We start from the raw sequence: 14,657 nt of genomic DNA on the forward strand, positions 1-14,657 counted from the left end.
GAGCCCTTGCCTTGTTTGTGGTGTTTTCACCGTAGGAGGAGAAAGGCCTTGGCCCTAGGTCCTTTGAGCTGCAGCAGCGTGGGTGCGGGTGGGGCATGGTCAGATAGGAGCATCGCTCCCTCAGGGAGCTGAGAGCAGCCGGCCAGAGGCCCTGGGAGTGGAGGACAGCTGCTCACCGGGTGACCTAGGGCTTCTCAGCCTTCTGAGAAGCCCATGGTGGATGCCACTTCTACCCCTAGGGAGTGGAGCGACCACCCACACAGCGACATGAGCCTGAGCGAGGGCAGGAGGGCTTCTTACCTGGAGGAGGTTTGTTTTTTTCTTGAGTCTGGGTGTGGCTCAGAGATTTGGAACAGAGACTCCCAGGACATGGGTTGCTCCTGGTGGTCCTGCCACTATACACCTGTTCTCATAATAACCCCCGAGTCCTTCAAGTACAGAAAGATGTCCCAGCCTGTTTCTGGCCGAGACAGCGGTAGGGAACGGTAGGGAAGTGGAGAGCAAGCACACGGGGCGAGGGGAAGGGCGCTCCACATCTCTTCAGGCACTGGCTTCGCAGGTGTCCAGGCGTGAAACACGGGCCAGGCCCTGCTGTGCTGCAGGCGGTCCCCGGGCGCCTCCTCCAGCGGCTCCGCGGGCCGGGGACATGGGTGCAGGAGAGCCCGGTGGGACAGCGCCCCCTGCTTTCCTGTCCACTGTCGGGGGCTTGCATCTTGCCAGGAAATGGAGCCTAACGCCCATCCCGTTGGATACGCAGCCTCCAGGCCTCGGCAGGCTTGCTGCTACATCCTTGCTCAGCACTGTACGTGGGCTCGGTTCTTCAGGCTTCCTTTCTCAGTCTTTCTGTGGCTTCTGTGAGAACTTCTGATTTCTTCTTTTAGGGTTCACTACAGATTTTCCCCTTCGTGGGAAACACTAACAGACCCTCCCTCTGGGCCATTCTGTGCTGCCAGGCAGCCGCCCGGACATGACCGGGGCTTCCCTCAGAGCATCTGGGCCGCCCAGCTGCTCCCAGGGTGCTGGGGCTGTGCCCTTCCCCTTCCCTCTTCGTCAGCCCGCCAAGCCCGGCATCTCGTCCTGTGATGACACGCGGGTCTGCAGGGTGTTTGCGGGAGGTGGAGAAAGCTCTCTCCCTGCTGCCCACCATCTGGACAGAAATGTCTGTGCCTCAGCCACCCTTTCCACACGACTGGGGTATCAGTGTGCTTTCTTCTGAACTCTTCATTTCTTCTCCCTTTCCTAGCCCGACCTGCTGAATTTCAAGAAAGGCTGGCTGACCAAGCAGTACGAGGACGGCCAGGTGAGCACGCAGGGCTGCCGGGCCCCTGAGGCGCTTCGGAGCAGGTGCGAGGGCTCCCCGGCCTTGTCCCCGCCAGGTGTGGGAACACCAGCTCCATCTGCCAGCGCCAGCACGGCCTCTTGTCTGCTGGGCCAGGACGGCGGTATGGCCGAGACCCCCTTCTCCTCAGGGAAGTGGAGGTGCATAGCCTCCCCAGCCTCAGTTCTGCAGTGGGGGTCAGGAGTGTCTGGAGAAGACTGCCCTCCTGCACCCCACAAGGGCCTCAGCCTCAGGCCAGGAGAGCGTCCTCCAACTCTAGCTCCCTACCTGCTGCTCTTTCCTCAAAGTTCCCCGGGAGCCCAGGCTTCCCAGGAAGCTTCTGGTTGTGTGGTTGGCTTGGGGTTGCTTACAAGGCAGGACGAGTAGACAGCAGCCGAGGGCTTCTAGACTCTACCAAAGCCTCCAGCTCTGCTGCAGTCCTGGGAGAAGCCGGTGCGGTGCGTTCTGGCCTTCAGACTCAAGCAGGAAGAGCCCTTTGCAACCGGACCTGCCAGCCCCACCTTGACCCTGCTTGGGTCTGGAAGGCCAGGCCTCCAAGAAGGCACGAAGGGGAGCCTGCTAGCCCATACCGAGAGAGGCCCCGAAAGCCCGCCCTCCCGAGCTCCCTTCTGTGCTTCCTGAGTGACTGTGCCGAAACATCCTGTTTTTCTCTTTCCTCCATATCAATTCCCCTGGCCTTGTCTGAAGACTCAAGTCTCCCTCCTTGCTACTCACAGCGAAGACTTGGGAAGCCAGCTGGCTGGTTTGCTCCTGCTGGCTGCAGGTGGGCACGCCCCTCTGGTCAGCCACCAGTGGCTGTGGCTCACAGGCAGCCACCTGAGGATGGAGATGCTGTTTCCGCAGCCACTTTTCAGCTCTGAGGGCCCAGCCCCCTGTCTGCAACCTCTGGAGTTGAGATTAAGGACTGCGAAGCACTTTTCACCAGCCACACCGCTGTGGGTTACAGAGTCGTAGCCTGCGGCCCACCCAGCTCTCCATGCTGCCTGGTCACGGGAGCCGCAGCTTAGCAAGCGCCCTGGGGTCCTGAGTGCATGGCTGCCTGCGGCCGGGGCAGAGTCCTGTGTGTGTCTGCCACTCGTGGGAGGGGCCGCCTGCCCTCTGCTTTTCCTGCGCTCTGGGAGGTTCCGCCAGGACTCTGGCTGTGGATCACCGTGGAGCAGTAAGTGTGCTGCTGTGCTGTAGTTGAGTCTGCTTTTTCCCTTCCCTTTTAGTGGAAGAAACACTGGTTTGTCCTCGCTGATCAAAGTCTGAGATACTACAGGGACTCGGCGGCTGAGGAGGTGAGTGTCTTGGTTTCCTTCCCGGCTGTGGAGACAGCTAAAGTGGTCCAGGTGGCACCCGGCAGCTCTGGCTCCTGGCCACCGCTTCTCCGGGCTCCAGGCCCCTTCTGTCTGTCGACTGGTGTCTAAGTTGCCGTCATGGGTTTCCCGGTCTAGATTTCGGGGGAAGGCTGAGCGTGGTGTGACCAGCTTTTGATGCTGTCGTGACTGATTCTTCCTGAGACACTGGCTGTGTAGAGGCCCTGCTTTCGGCACGTGGGTGGCGTGTTTCAGTGGCTTCTCTTTTCTCTGCTCTTTGAAAAACACTGAAAGATGTCTTATTTTAAAACCGAGGATGAGCAGTTTTGTTTTTTCTACAAAAGATTTCATGGAGAATGGAGTCTCTTGAAGAAACAGAACTAAATCTTGTCTCTTACCTTTTGGACAAAGATGGGATGTGACAAGTGAATGTGATTGGCCTGGTAGACTGCCTTGATTCCTTGCTTGAAGACCAAGCAGAAGGGGCTCTTTTTTCTTCACCTACAAAAAAAATCATCTCTTTTGAGCAATTTGGCAAGTCTGTGTTCCTACCTTTCTCCTTGCATTCCACTCCAGGAATCCTTCAGATACGTTTCCACGAATAGGAAAAGATCTGTGCCCAAGATTAGGCATCCCTGCACTTTTGTCAGAGTAGCAGATTGGCGAGGATCTAACTATCTGTCATTAGGGGGCTGGTTATATGTATTTATATACCGTGAACCTTAGAAAAAGAAGTTCTTTATGGACTTCAGTGGAAAGATGTTGGTGATACAGGGGAGCTGAGGGTGGTGTGAGCAGCAGGTCCCTAGTGCTGCCTGACGTCAGGAAACACAGAATCATGTGTGGTTGGTAGTGTGTGCGTAGGCCAGCAGTTCTAAGTGTGGCCTGTGGACCCCTGGAGACCCTTTTGGGGGGCTGGTCTACCCAAAACCATTGTTACAAAATTAAGATTCCATTTAAAGCCTCAGTTCTTGAAAACTCTTCTATATCCCATGATTCAAAATCGACAGTGAGCGTAAGTCACTTTTGCTGCATACTGGAGTCCAGGGTGCCTCGTGGGAAAGCACGTGCACCCCGTCCACGCGGCTGGCCGAGCCAGTGGCATCTCCTCGTGCAGTACTGGCTGCACCAGAGAGCTGCCGAGACACACACTGCTCGCTCGCTTCAGGCGTTCGGCATTTTCTTAAAAGTGAACCAAGTGAATCTATCCTTTCAAAGAAAACAGCTGACGATTTGTTGCCAGCGATACAGTTTGAGCCTTCAAGTGAAATTGGAACTTTGGAAAATGTGTTTTCCCCATCACAAACTTGACCGCTTCCCTTTCCTTACAGAGTGTCCTGACCACATGGGTGCCGATACTAACTTGTTTTGAGCTCGTGTAATGAAATGTATCCACTTGTGAAAGATACCCATAACTTGATGTCTTCCAAATGACCAATACACAAAAGTTGCAAAATCACACACGAGTAAAGGTCCATTCAGAGGGCAGCAAAAAACCATGGATTTTAATACAATAGTATGGAAAGTCTCTTGATGGGATTTCAGATTTCGTTTTGCAGTTAACCTTTAAGAGAGTACAACTTTTCACAGTGCAAGTCAATCAAACCATCGTGCCGCTCACCTCCAACAGTGATGTATGTCCATTATTCCTCAACAAAACCGGGAAAAAAGAAAGAAATGTGTCTTAAAATACATCTCTCTTTTCCAGTCTGTATCTATGTAATGTTGGACTATCTGCATATACAGGTGACTCTTGAAGAGACACAGGGATTGGGGGTGCCATCTCCTTCTGCAGTCGAAAATCTGCATATAACTTTTGACTCCCCCAAAGGGAACTAAGAGCCTACTGTTGATCACAAGCCTTACTATTTGCATGTTATGTGTATTGTGTACTTTATTCTTAGAATAAAGTAAGCTGGAGAAAAGGCCATTAAGAAAATCATAAGGAAGAGAAAATACATTTACAGCACTGTACTACATCAGAAAAAATATCCATGTGTAACCTGGACCTATGCAATTCAAACCCATTGTTCAAGGGTCAACCGTGCTTCATTCAAAATGGTATATTGTATAGGATGAGCGTAGCCATAGATGTGAGAATCCAGCTGTCCTTGGAAGCCAAGCGTTTAAAGAAAGATTTGTAAAAATCCCTTGCTGACTTTTTAGAATATTTTCTGTGAAAAAATAAAATGGATCATTTGTGTTCTTAAATGAGCAAATATGTTTACCTTTTTCTACCTTATTTCTAATGTGCTGAATATCCTCAATAGATAAAAGCCACATAAATTAAAACTCTTTGGGGTCCTCAATTTTTAAGAATAAAAGAGAGTCCAAGCATCAGGTTGCAGAACCACTGGCATGGGCCATGTCTGGCAGGGTGGGGACGTGGCATGGATGCTTCCATGCAGCAGGGATAGGCGGAATCCTCACTCATTAGTGTATACGCCCATGAGCATAAAGCTAACGTGGAAATCCGCTTGTCCGGGTGTTGACTTTTCCTTTCTCTCTGTAGGCGGCTGACTTGGACGGGGAAATTGACTTGTCTACATGTTACGATGTCACCGAGTATCCAGTCCAGAGAAACTATGGCTTCCAGATACATGTGAGCCTGGGGTGGAGTTGGGGGACCAGCTGGGTGTGGAGGTAGGGGACACGGGCTCCTACGGGAACATTTCTCCAAGAACGTGATGTCCTGGTCCGGGGACACTTGTGCACTAGCCTGACCTCCTAACTTGTATTAACCAAACCTAGGGGAGACCAGGGTTCAGACCCAAAGGCCGATGATTTTATTACAAGGAGAAGTCCAGGCGGCAGCCCACCAGGCTCCTGGTCATGGCAGTCCCTCCGTGCAGGGCAAGTGTGCAGACACCAAGGCCCGGTTGGAGATGGCACTGCTGGCCCGGCACCAGGGCCAGGGCATGAGCTTGGTGGCCCGTGCCGCCCCACTGTGATGCTCTTCTGCCCTTGTCCCCTACAGGAGGAACAGACATGCTTGGTAAGCCAACGTGTCAGACAATGGTAGAGTCTGGCTTTCTAGGCCTGTGCTGACACCCCCCTTCCCCCCTACCTCTCCATTTTAAAGAGCAGGTCTCTCTGGGTAGGGCATCCCAGGGATAAGAAGTGTTTTCTCGTTAAGTCAGCACCTATCACTGGGTTTGTTACAGCTTCGTTATTCTAGGGCTTTCTTCTGTATGATGAGTCCATGGCCCGAAGAACCACAGAGGTGCCAGTCTGTCTCTGAGAACTCACCTGCTCTCCCTGTCACAGACGATGTTTCCGAGTCACCTGTGTTCCCTAGCTGATCTCAGCTGTCATTCGGACCCTCTTCACTTTACTCTGGGCGGGGCAGCGTGAGCTTAGCTCCAGTTGTGATGCTTTTCCACAAGCCCCACGGACTCAGAGATCTAAGCCAGGAGAGATTGCTGTCAGTGCAGTGCAGAAGAGTGGGTGCCAGGAGGGGCTCAGCCTGGCGCACTAAGGAGCTTTAGGATCTTGCAAGGTAAAGCTGGAGTGCTGAGTTTGCCGTGTTCTTGCCCGACCACCAGACTTGGTGGCACCTGCAAGGTGGCTGAGTGCAGAAGCCAGGTGAGGGAGGCACCGTGAGAGCCCTGCCAGCCGGGTCACGAGTCAGTCCCGTCCTGAGGTTGGGGGAGGCCCCGGAATGTGGTGGAAGACACGAGGCAGTTGTGCCTTAGGAAGACACAACCAGCAGGACATGGAGCGCACTTAGAAAGGAGGGGAAGGTACAGGCAGAAGGCCAGGTGGTGCGGGGCAAAGGCAGTGGTGAGAAGGGCCGTGGCAGAAGAGCAGCTGGGCGCGGCTGCGGCCGGGGAGGAGGAGGCAGCTGTGAGGTCTGCGCCCCAGAGCATGGTGAGCCTTGTGCTGGAGTCGGGTGGCAGAGGTGGCTTCGCAGGAGAGGAGCCTCTGGACTTCGGGCCTGTGCCGTGTTGGAAGCCTCCCTAAGAATAGCACGCAGCCACGGGCATTGACGTGGTCGGGAAGGAGCTCTCTGCAGGTGAGAGATGAGCTCGTGGGAGAGAATGTACAGACTGCTGAGGTCAGACTGCAGATACGCACACTGGAGTGCGAGGAAGCAGAGGATGCAGGGATGCGGGGGGGCTGGTTCCAGGGGCATGGGGACGGCTGGTGCTTCAGAGAGCCCTGAGGCAGCAGCCCTGCCCTTGGCTTGCACGGAGGGGAAAGCGGTGAGGGAGAGATGGGCAGGGACTTGGGCTGTGGGACTTCTCGACTTGGGGTGCTGGTGGGGGCCTGACGTGGAGGATGAGGTCAGGTCCAAGCTGTGCTCTGTAGCATGCTGGGCTGGCACGTGGTCTCGTATTTTGGCCCTTGGTTCTGCCATTGTCCATCCCAAAATCATCTTGGTAAATTCCTCTTCCCATCAGCTGACCAGCTGACGTGTCTCACAGGCCCATTGGTCAGTAGCCTGAGAAGCCTAGAGAATAGTACTGATGCCCTCTCTTCTGTGACACGGGAGCCTGAGGTGCGGAAGCTGGGAGGTGGCCTCCAGGAGACGACAACTTGTGTGTCGTGCCCCTCCCATCCTGGGAGGTGCCTGGCAGTGTGGCTCAGTGATACAAGGGTTGCAGCCCAGAGGCATCTCCCCTCGCTGGCCCTGCTGCCCGGCTCCCCTGTCCTCCTGTCCACCTTCTGTCTACCACCAGCGTACTCCTCCGTCTTGACTCTTGTCCCACCAGGTCACCCGGGTCAGGGGCTGGCGGTCCAGGGATTGTTCTAGAAGCACCCCCTCCGCTCCCATGCCCTATCAGTGAGGGACTGTGTACCACCTCCTTTACTGCCCCAGAAGCTCCCTCTTCTGTCACTAGCACTCTGTGCTAAATCTAACTACAACTACCCAGGCGGTGGCCCAGTAGGGCTCCCTGCCTCTTCGCAGCCCGACAGATGCAGCCCCCGTCAGGCCCGACCCACCCGCCGAGTCCCGTGCCTGCCACTCTCCAGGCCATCACCCTGTGCACCTGGTGTGCGTGGCTGTGTGGCACTGGGCCTGGGATGGAGCTTTCCCCAGCCCGGGGGCCCCTTCCCACGGCTCCGCACACACTGGCTTTGTTGTTCGGTCATGCTCCTTCCCCCAGTCTGTGAGCCCCTGAGAGGGCAGGGCAAGCTATCCCAGGGCCGGGGACATTGCAGGCACACAGGAAACCGAGGATGATGGCTGAGGCGGCCACAGAAGCACATTTGCTCTTTCCTTTGCTCTCCAGCCCTTCTTTGAGGGGGACACACAGTACTTCTTCGAGGGGGACACACAGAACTGCAGTTCTCCCTGCAGGATGTCCTTTGGGGGTAGGGAGGGGACAGTCCCTGATGACAGCTTGTCTTTTGTGTAGACGAAAGAGGGCGAATTCACTCTCTCTGCCATGACATCTGGAATTCGGCGGAATTGGATCCAGACCATCATGAAGCATGTCCATCCGACCTCTGCCCCAGACGTGACGAGGTAAGACAGCCAGGTGCCTGAGGGAGCCCCCTTCCCTGCCAGCCACCAGCTCGCTCCTTCGTGGGTCTGTGGTTCTTCTGGCCCAGCACAGCCTTCTTCCTTCCTCCTTTGTCCCACTGCCGGCTAGCCCCGCTCAGTCTCCCTCTGGCTTCCTGGTTTTTGTGCCTCAGGTGACCTTTTCCTCCTTTAAGCCTGGCCAGTGGAGCTGTCTGTGCAAGGGACGTTTGTGCCCCTGTCGGGACTGAACTTAGTGGGAGAAGCCCCTCTGGCTCAGGCGCTGGGCCTCTCTGATGGTGGGGCAAGGGCAGCCCTAGAGGCCGCCTTCACAGGCCGCCAGAATGTTCCTTTTTCTTGGTCTTTTTGCTCCACGCCTCCATCTGTTGGATTTCTGTACAACCAGGAAAAACTTCTTTGAGACTCAGTGCTAGAACCGGGTTGGACCTCTTGTTCTTCCCTCCTGCTGAGTCTCTGTGGCTCGCACACCTCATGACATGCCACGTGCCCTCCTCCTCCTGCCCTGAAGTTAGAAACCTGCTGTTTCTAGTTTAAGAGAAAGAGAAGATTCTGGTGGCTGGGGCTGGTTCCACGATGCCCAGAACTCTGTCATTCTCACCCGAAGGCTTCAGAGCCTTTGCCTCTTCTGAGAACGTCCCATTTATGCTTTTCAGGTCATGTACTTTGCGTGATTCTTCAAGTGTCTTTCTTGTGTTGTTGGTCACACATGGGGTGGCGTCCCAGGGCCCACTGTGTGCCCTTCAGCAGCCTGGGGCAGCTGTGGCCATGCCAAATCTTTGTCAAGGGCTTGCCTACTTCCTAGTGACGCTGCACCTCTTTGAGCAAGAAGGCAGGAACAGAATCTCCTCTCCCTATTGGCGTTGTTCGTTCATTCCCTCATTTATTAAGTGAGCAGAATATTTGGTTGGTTGTTCCTGTCAGTAAGTCAAGGTGTTGGTGGCTGGGACAAGTTCTCAAGTGTCCTGTTACGAGAGCTTATCTGTGAGTGGAGTGCGTCCCGCCCGCAGAGATGAGCGGGGCGCCCTCGTCCTCATGAGGCAGCCTCGCTGGCTATCCTCAGGCTCTCTCCTATCCAGGAGCCCAGGCCAAAGCTTTGTGAGGCTAGCAAAGCAAGAAAGGCAGCTCAGGGTTCTCGGGCAAGGCTGCTGCGACGGTAACACGGGTGGTGGACATGAGAGGGCCTGAGGTCCTGTCCTGGCTGCCAGCCTTCCCCTGCCTGCCGTGTCCCAGCCAGCCCCGGCTGCTCCACAAGGGCCCGGCCCTGTGCAGATTGAGGGGCCCACCTGAGGAAGTCAGCTTGGGACGCCGCCGGGCCGGCACGTGGCCACTGGCCTCAGAACAGGTGAGGAGGACACACTGGCGCATACGCACGTGCACATACGTCCCAGGCTGGCATTCACGGTTCCCTGCCACACTCAGACTCTGGGTCCATGCAGGGACCACAGGCCCACAGGGACCAGGTCTTTCATTTGTGTAGGAAGGTGGACTTAGTGATTGCCCTCCTGATTGGAATTTACTTCAGAATTAGTGTATCTCAAACTTAGGGGGTCCTCACCCTCCCCTAGTTTGTCTTTAGCTTCTCCGCTGGTTTTCTGTGGGCTTTCATAGTTTGAGGAAAGTTTGGACTTTTTTTAGTGCTTACGGGGCCAAGTCCCAAGGGGGTATTGGAAGCAAATACGAAGGTCAGAGGTGCAGGTTTGAGCGATGCCCCATAGTCCCCCTGCTTCGGTGGTGGGGTTGCAGGGCCTTCCTGCCTGGGGCTGGAGGGGTTCCCTCCCACAGAGCCATGACTGCTGCTGCCAGCTCTCCATGTGGCCCTAACACCCCACACAGTTGGTCAGCTCACAGTTGGGTGGTGTTGGAAGAACTCTCCTGGAGAACTTTTATTCAAATGCACAGGTGGTCTTAAATTGGCACCTTACAGGTCCTGCTGCCCTAAAGCACTTGAGACAAATGACCCAAAGCGTGATGATGACCATGTTTTTTTCCCTTGGGTGCCTTTTTCCCAGGCTCCCTTCTTTTTGATTCCCATTTGAAAACTTGCGCTCCCTGGAGCTCCTGGGTGGTTCATCCATTTAGGCGTCTGGCACTTGATTTCAGCTCAGGTCTTAATCTCAGGGTTGTGAGTTCAAGCCCTGTGTCAGGCTCCATGCTAGGCATGAAGCCTATTTAAAAAAAAAAAAAATTAAAGACAGGTGCTCCCGGCACCACCCTTGCTGGCCCTCAAGACCCTGGGTGGCTTCCAACTCTGTTCTGCCACCTTGGCCAGGGCCAGAGGCCACTCTGCTCCCGGGGGCCTCCAACCACAACTGATGTTCCCACCTCACCCCTGCTCAGGGGCATCCTCTATAGGAATCTTTGCTTTGGGGCAAATTGGACAAAGGCATGCACTCCTTACTGGGCAAGGAGGAGTGCCCTTGAATCCGCTCCCTACTCACCTGTGTGGTGCGGGCACATAGGTGCCACCTGGGCCATCTCTCTCACCATGGCACAGTGGGCTCTGGCCTTTCATGCTGTGATCTGTCCCACCAGCCACCAGAGTGGTTTTCTTAACATGCAGACCTGACTGGGTTATTTACCACTTGTTAAAGAACCCTTGAGCCTTTGGGGAGAAGTGTTTGGTCTCACTCATTCTGTCAGCACTGCCCGGAGCACACACGCCACAGGCTTGGCCTCCCACATGACCTCATTTAGATGGTGGCCGTGCCTGGTGAAGCCTGATGGAGCCTCCACTGTGACACTTGGTGACAGCACCTCCTTGGTCCAGGTTTCCTCTGAGGTCTGAGACTGGAAACTCTGAACCATCTATGGCGGCTCTTCCTTTCTTGTCCCCGCTCAGAACCGGTTTAGGTTCCCCCTGTGGAAGGGACACAGGTAAAGGCAAAGTGTCCTTTCCTCCCCTCTCCTGTGGGAGCCGTAGCAGCACAGAAGGAGGAAGTGGTGGAGCTAGGCACCCCTCCGGGGCAGGTGGCTGTCACCGGGAGCTGCACCTGACAGGCTCTCTGCCCCTCGCCCCCAGCTCACTGCCAGAGGAAAAGAACCGGAGCAGCTCCTCCTTTGAGACCTGCCTGAGGCCGAGTGAGAAGCCTGAGGTGGAGCGTGGAGAGCCAGACCCCGAGCAGAAGAGGAGCCGGGCTAGGGAGCGGAGGCGGGAGGGCCGCTCTAAGACCTTTGACTGGGCCGAGTTCCGCCCCATCCAGCAGGCCCTGGCTCAGGAGAGGGCCAGCGCCACCGGGGCTTCTGACGCCCACCCCGAGGCTGAGGCCGGCGAGCTGGAGCGGGAGCGAGCGCGGCGGCGGGAAGAGCGCCGTAAGCGCTTCGGGATGCTCGATGCTACAGACGGGCCGGCCGCAGACGACACAGCCCTGCGGATGGAGGTTGACCGCAGCCCGGGGCTGCCCGTGACCGCTGATCTCAAGACACAGAACGTCCACGTGGAGATCGAGCAGCGGTGGCATCAGGTGGAGACCACTCCTCTCCGGGAAGAAAAGCAGGTGCCCATTGCCCCCCTGCACCTGTCCTCCTCCGAGGATGGAAGTGACCGGCTTTCTACTCACGAGCTGACCTCTCTGCTGGAGAAGGAGGTAATGGGCAGACAGGTGGTGGGGTTCTGTGCAGCAGCCTTTCCCAGCACCTGCTGTGCCTGGTGGTGGCCCGAGCTGTTCAGCCACATAATACTGAGGGACATGTGGTCCAGACTGCTCAGAGAGACACACACAGACAGGTCCTTAGAGTACAGTGCAGGCACGAGGTACAGGAGGGTGCCATGTCACGGAGGGTGGCAGGGAGGGGGCGCCAGGCTTTTCCAGAAGGAAAAGGCGTTTGCCGTGCGGGGACACCGCCATATAGAGCCGGGAATGGCCAGAGACTAGACCGATGGAATGCAGGACCTAGGAGCAGACTTTGTCCTACCCTGTTACGGCACAAACTATAGACATTTGAGGCAGGAGAGGGGCGTGAGCAGAGTTAGGTTTCCATATGCAGTGGGCGGCCCTGGATCAGAGGGGCCAAAGCTTGGAGGCAGAGACCAGCCCCGAGAGTTTTGCAGCAGCCCAGTAACCATTGATGGGATCTGGGGTGGGGGGTGCAGGTCACCCAGCAGGAGGCAGAGGCTGGATTCTGGATGTTAAGGAATATGCAAAATGTGAAACAGAGGCCATGGGGGAGAGGGGGTATGAGCCTGGCAGGCTGGGCAGACAGTTGCCATCATGCCAATTTGACTAGTTCATTGGGCACCAGAGCAGGCCCTGGGATGTAGCGTATCCAGAGATCAGATCTAGGAAACTTGGTAGTGGATTTGTAAATCTGAACAGTGAGTTTCCTGGACAAGGAGGTTCAGCATTGTACTGGCCTTTTAGGAACACTCAGCAGTATATTTCAAATGTGTTCTTTTACAGAAGTAGCTAATGAAAGTGAAGAGTGGCCACGTGGCCCTGCCCTCGCTTTTTGTTTTCCTGTTAAAATTTATGAAGCTAACATGGATCATTAACACCAGCGCTCTAAATTTTTTCCCATTTCTAGACATAGTAAAGGCAAGGTGCAACAGAACTACACACTTACATTGCTCTAAACTGTCAAAGCGGGCCTGCTGGCTTGCAGGTCACACACTGGACCATGAAGCTGTCACAGACAGTAGAGTCTGGGAGCCAGATGTCTCGGCGCCGCCCACAGCAGCGCCCGGCTGCGCTCTGCCCCTCCAGCGCCCCCCGACCCCCACAAGCCAGCATCCAGTAGGCACCCGAGGGAGGGTTCGGGGAAGAGGTGGATGGATGGATGACTCAGTTCAAAGCCACTGAAAGCAGGAAGAGTGGGAGGTAGCTTGCTCGCTTCACACATCTCGTGGAACCCTTCCCGCAAACAGCTGGCATGGAATCTGTCACGTAAGAGCGGTCAACAGCAGCCGTTTGAGCGGAAGCCATGGCGGGGCCTGGAGTGAGGGCTTCCCAGGGCAGCTCCGGCCTGTTTGACCACACTGAGGAAACCGCAGGACCCAGTGGGGTGGTCTTCTGACACAGGCACAAAGCCCCCATCTCCTGGCGGGGTCTGCTCCCCACATCCTTATGGGCACTTGGGAATTCTGTGGATGCCCCAGGTAACAGGTGTGGTGCTGTCCTATACGGCTTGAGCTGGAACCCTCAGTTCCAGATGCCTCAGATAAAGACCAGATCAGCATGTGCCCTGAAACATGGCCACAGGGAAGGCCAGGCCACATGTCCTGTGTGCTCCAGCCTGACGAGAGCCAGAAACGCCACTGCCAGCCCATGCTGAGCTTCTGCCTCTGGTCCTTGCCGTCACTGTGCTCAAAACTGCGTGTCTCTTTCCCAACAGTTGGAGCAGAGCCAGAAGGAGGCCTCAGACCTTCTGGAGCAGAACCGGCTCCTGCAGGACCAGCTGAGGGTAGCTCTGGGCCGGGAGCAGAGCGCCCGGGAGGGCTACGTGCTGCAGGTAGGGCTGAGGGGCTGCTGTGGCCCTTGTTCGTTTGGGCTTCAGCGTGAGGACCCAGGCAGGCTAGGAATGTGCAAAACCTGGCTGAGCAGGGCCAGCCTGTCCCCAGGGCCACCCCCACCGGGCTCTGCCGCAATGCCACAGCCCACAGGCTGGTGGGTCCTCTAGCCTCACCGTTGTAGGACGTTGTGGAGAATCTGCCTGAAACCTCTGTTTCCAAGGGTTTTTCTTTGTTTCCTAATGAAATCATCCTGGTCATCTTTCCTCTTGGCTCTCAGAGTACCCAGTATATACTATTATCGGTATCACATGTCTGCGTGTCGTTTCTACGTGCTTTCACAAACAGCCGTACTAGGTCCATTGTACCCAGTGAAGAACCTGAATAGTAGCAGCCAAGTGCCTCCTTACCACCAAGGTGGCAGCAGACTTAGAACCGGTTCCCCATCCTTGACCTTGTGTGTACCACACCTACAGGGCAATCTGGGGCCATTAGCACTGGCCTAGTGGCTCCCTTATTTTCTGCCTCGGCTGAGGTGCCGGGGGATAGTGTGGCCACCCAGCCATCGGCCAACTCTTCCAGTAGCCTAATGGAGAGTCTAATGAGAAGGGCAGCAGCCTGAGTCCTGAGCTGAGACCCAAACCCATGCTCCAGGAGCGAGTTCCATGCCCACATGCCAGCCAGCAAGCAGTGGGCGCTGCCCTGGCGTCTAGCCAGCGGGAGCCTATTGTCCTGTACCATTCCAGCCCCATCTGAGTTCTGGGGTACAAAACAATACACTCGTGCCCCATCATGCTGATATGCTGGTGGGGAGAGGTGGTGGATGGAGCAGTGCTGCAGAAGTGCAGAATGGGTTGAGGGAATACGGAACTCGAGCTCCCAGCCAAGGCTGAGGACACAGCACTCCAGTCAGGGTCCTGCCACCGACCAGTAGAAGCCGGTGCCATCCCCTGCAACCTCAGCCTCCTTGCCTGTGTAGACTTAGAACTTGACCCCAAGGGCTTGCCTGCTCTCAGTGACCCCGAGTCTCTGATAAGTGTCTGCATTGACGTTTCCAGACCACAGCACCCCGGCCACCTTGGGCCAAGT

The 14,657-nt window shown here is 55.9% G+C and overlaps 1 protein-coding gene across 4 annotated transcripts in view; it reads left to right on the plus strand.

Moving 5' to 3' along the window:
• Nucleotides 1-14,657, plus strand: part of MPRIP (myosin phosphatase Rho interacting protein) — a 142,152-nt gene that overhangs the window by 106,539 nt on the left and 20,956 nt on the right. For all 4 annotated transcript variants that reach the window (XM_080825802.1, XM_080825803.1, XM_080825800.1 and 1 more), the window contains exons 10-15: nucleotides 1,244-1,300; nucleotides 2,551-2,619; nucleotides 5,150-5,239; nucleotides 8,001-8,110; nucleotides 11,145-11,709; nucleotides 13,454-13,570. In XM_080825802.1, the coding sequence (XP_080681928.1) occupies nucleotides 1,244-1,300; nucleotides 2,551-2,619; nucleotides 5,150-5,239; nucleotides 8,001-8,110; nucleotides 11,145-11,709; nucleotides 13,454-13,570 (1,008 nt within the window). The remainder of the gene's footprint in view (nucleotides 1-1,243; nucleotides 1,301-2,550; nucleotides 2,620-5,149; nucleotides 5,240-8,000; nucleotides 8,111-11,144; nucleotides 11,710-13,453; nucleotides 13,571-14,657) is intronic.

Source organism: Martes martes, assembly GCF_963455335.1.
Source record: "Martes martes genome assembly, chromosome: 16".
NCBI classification, from domain to species: Eukaryota; Metazoa; Chordata; class Mammalia; order Carnivora; family Mustelidae; genus Martes; species Martes martes.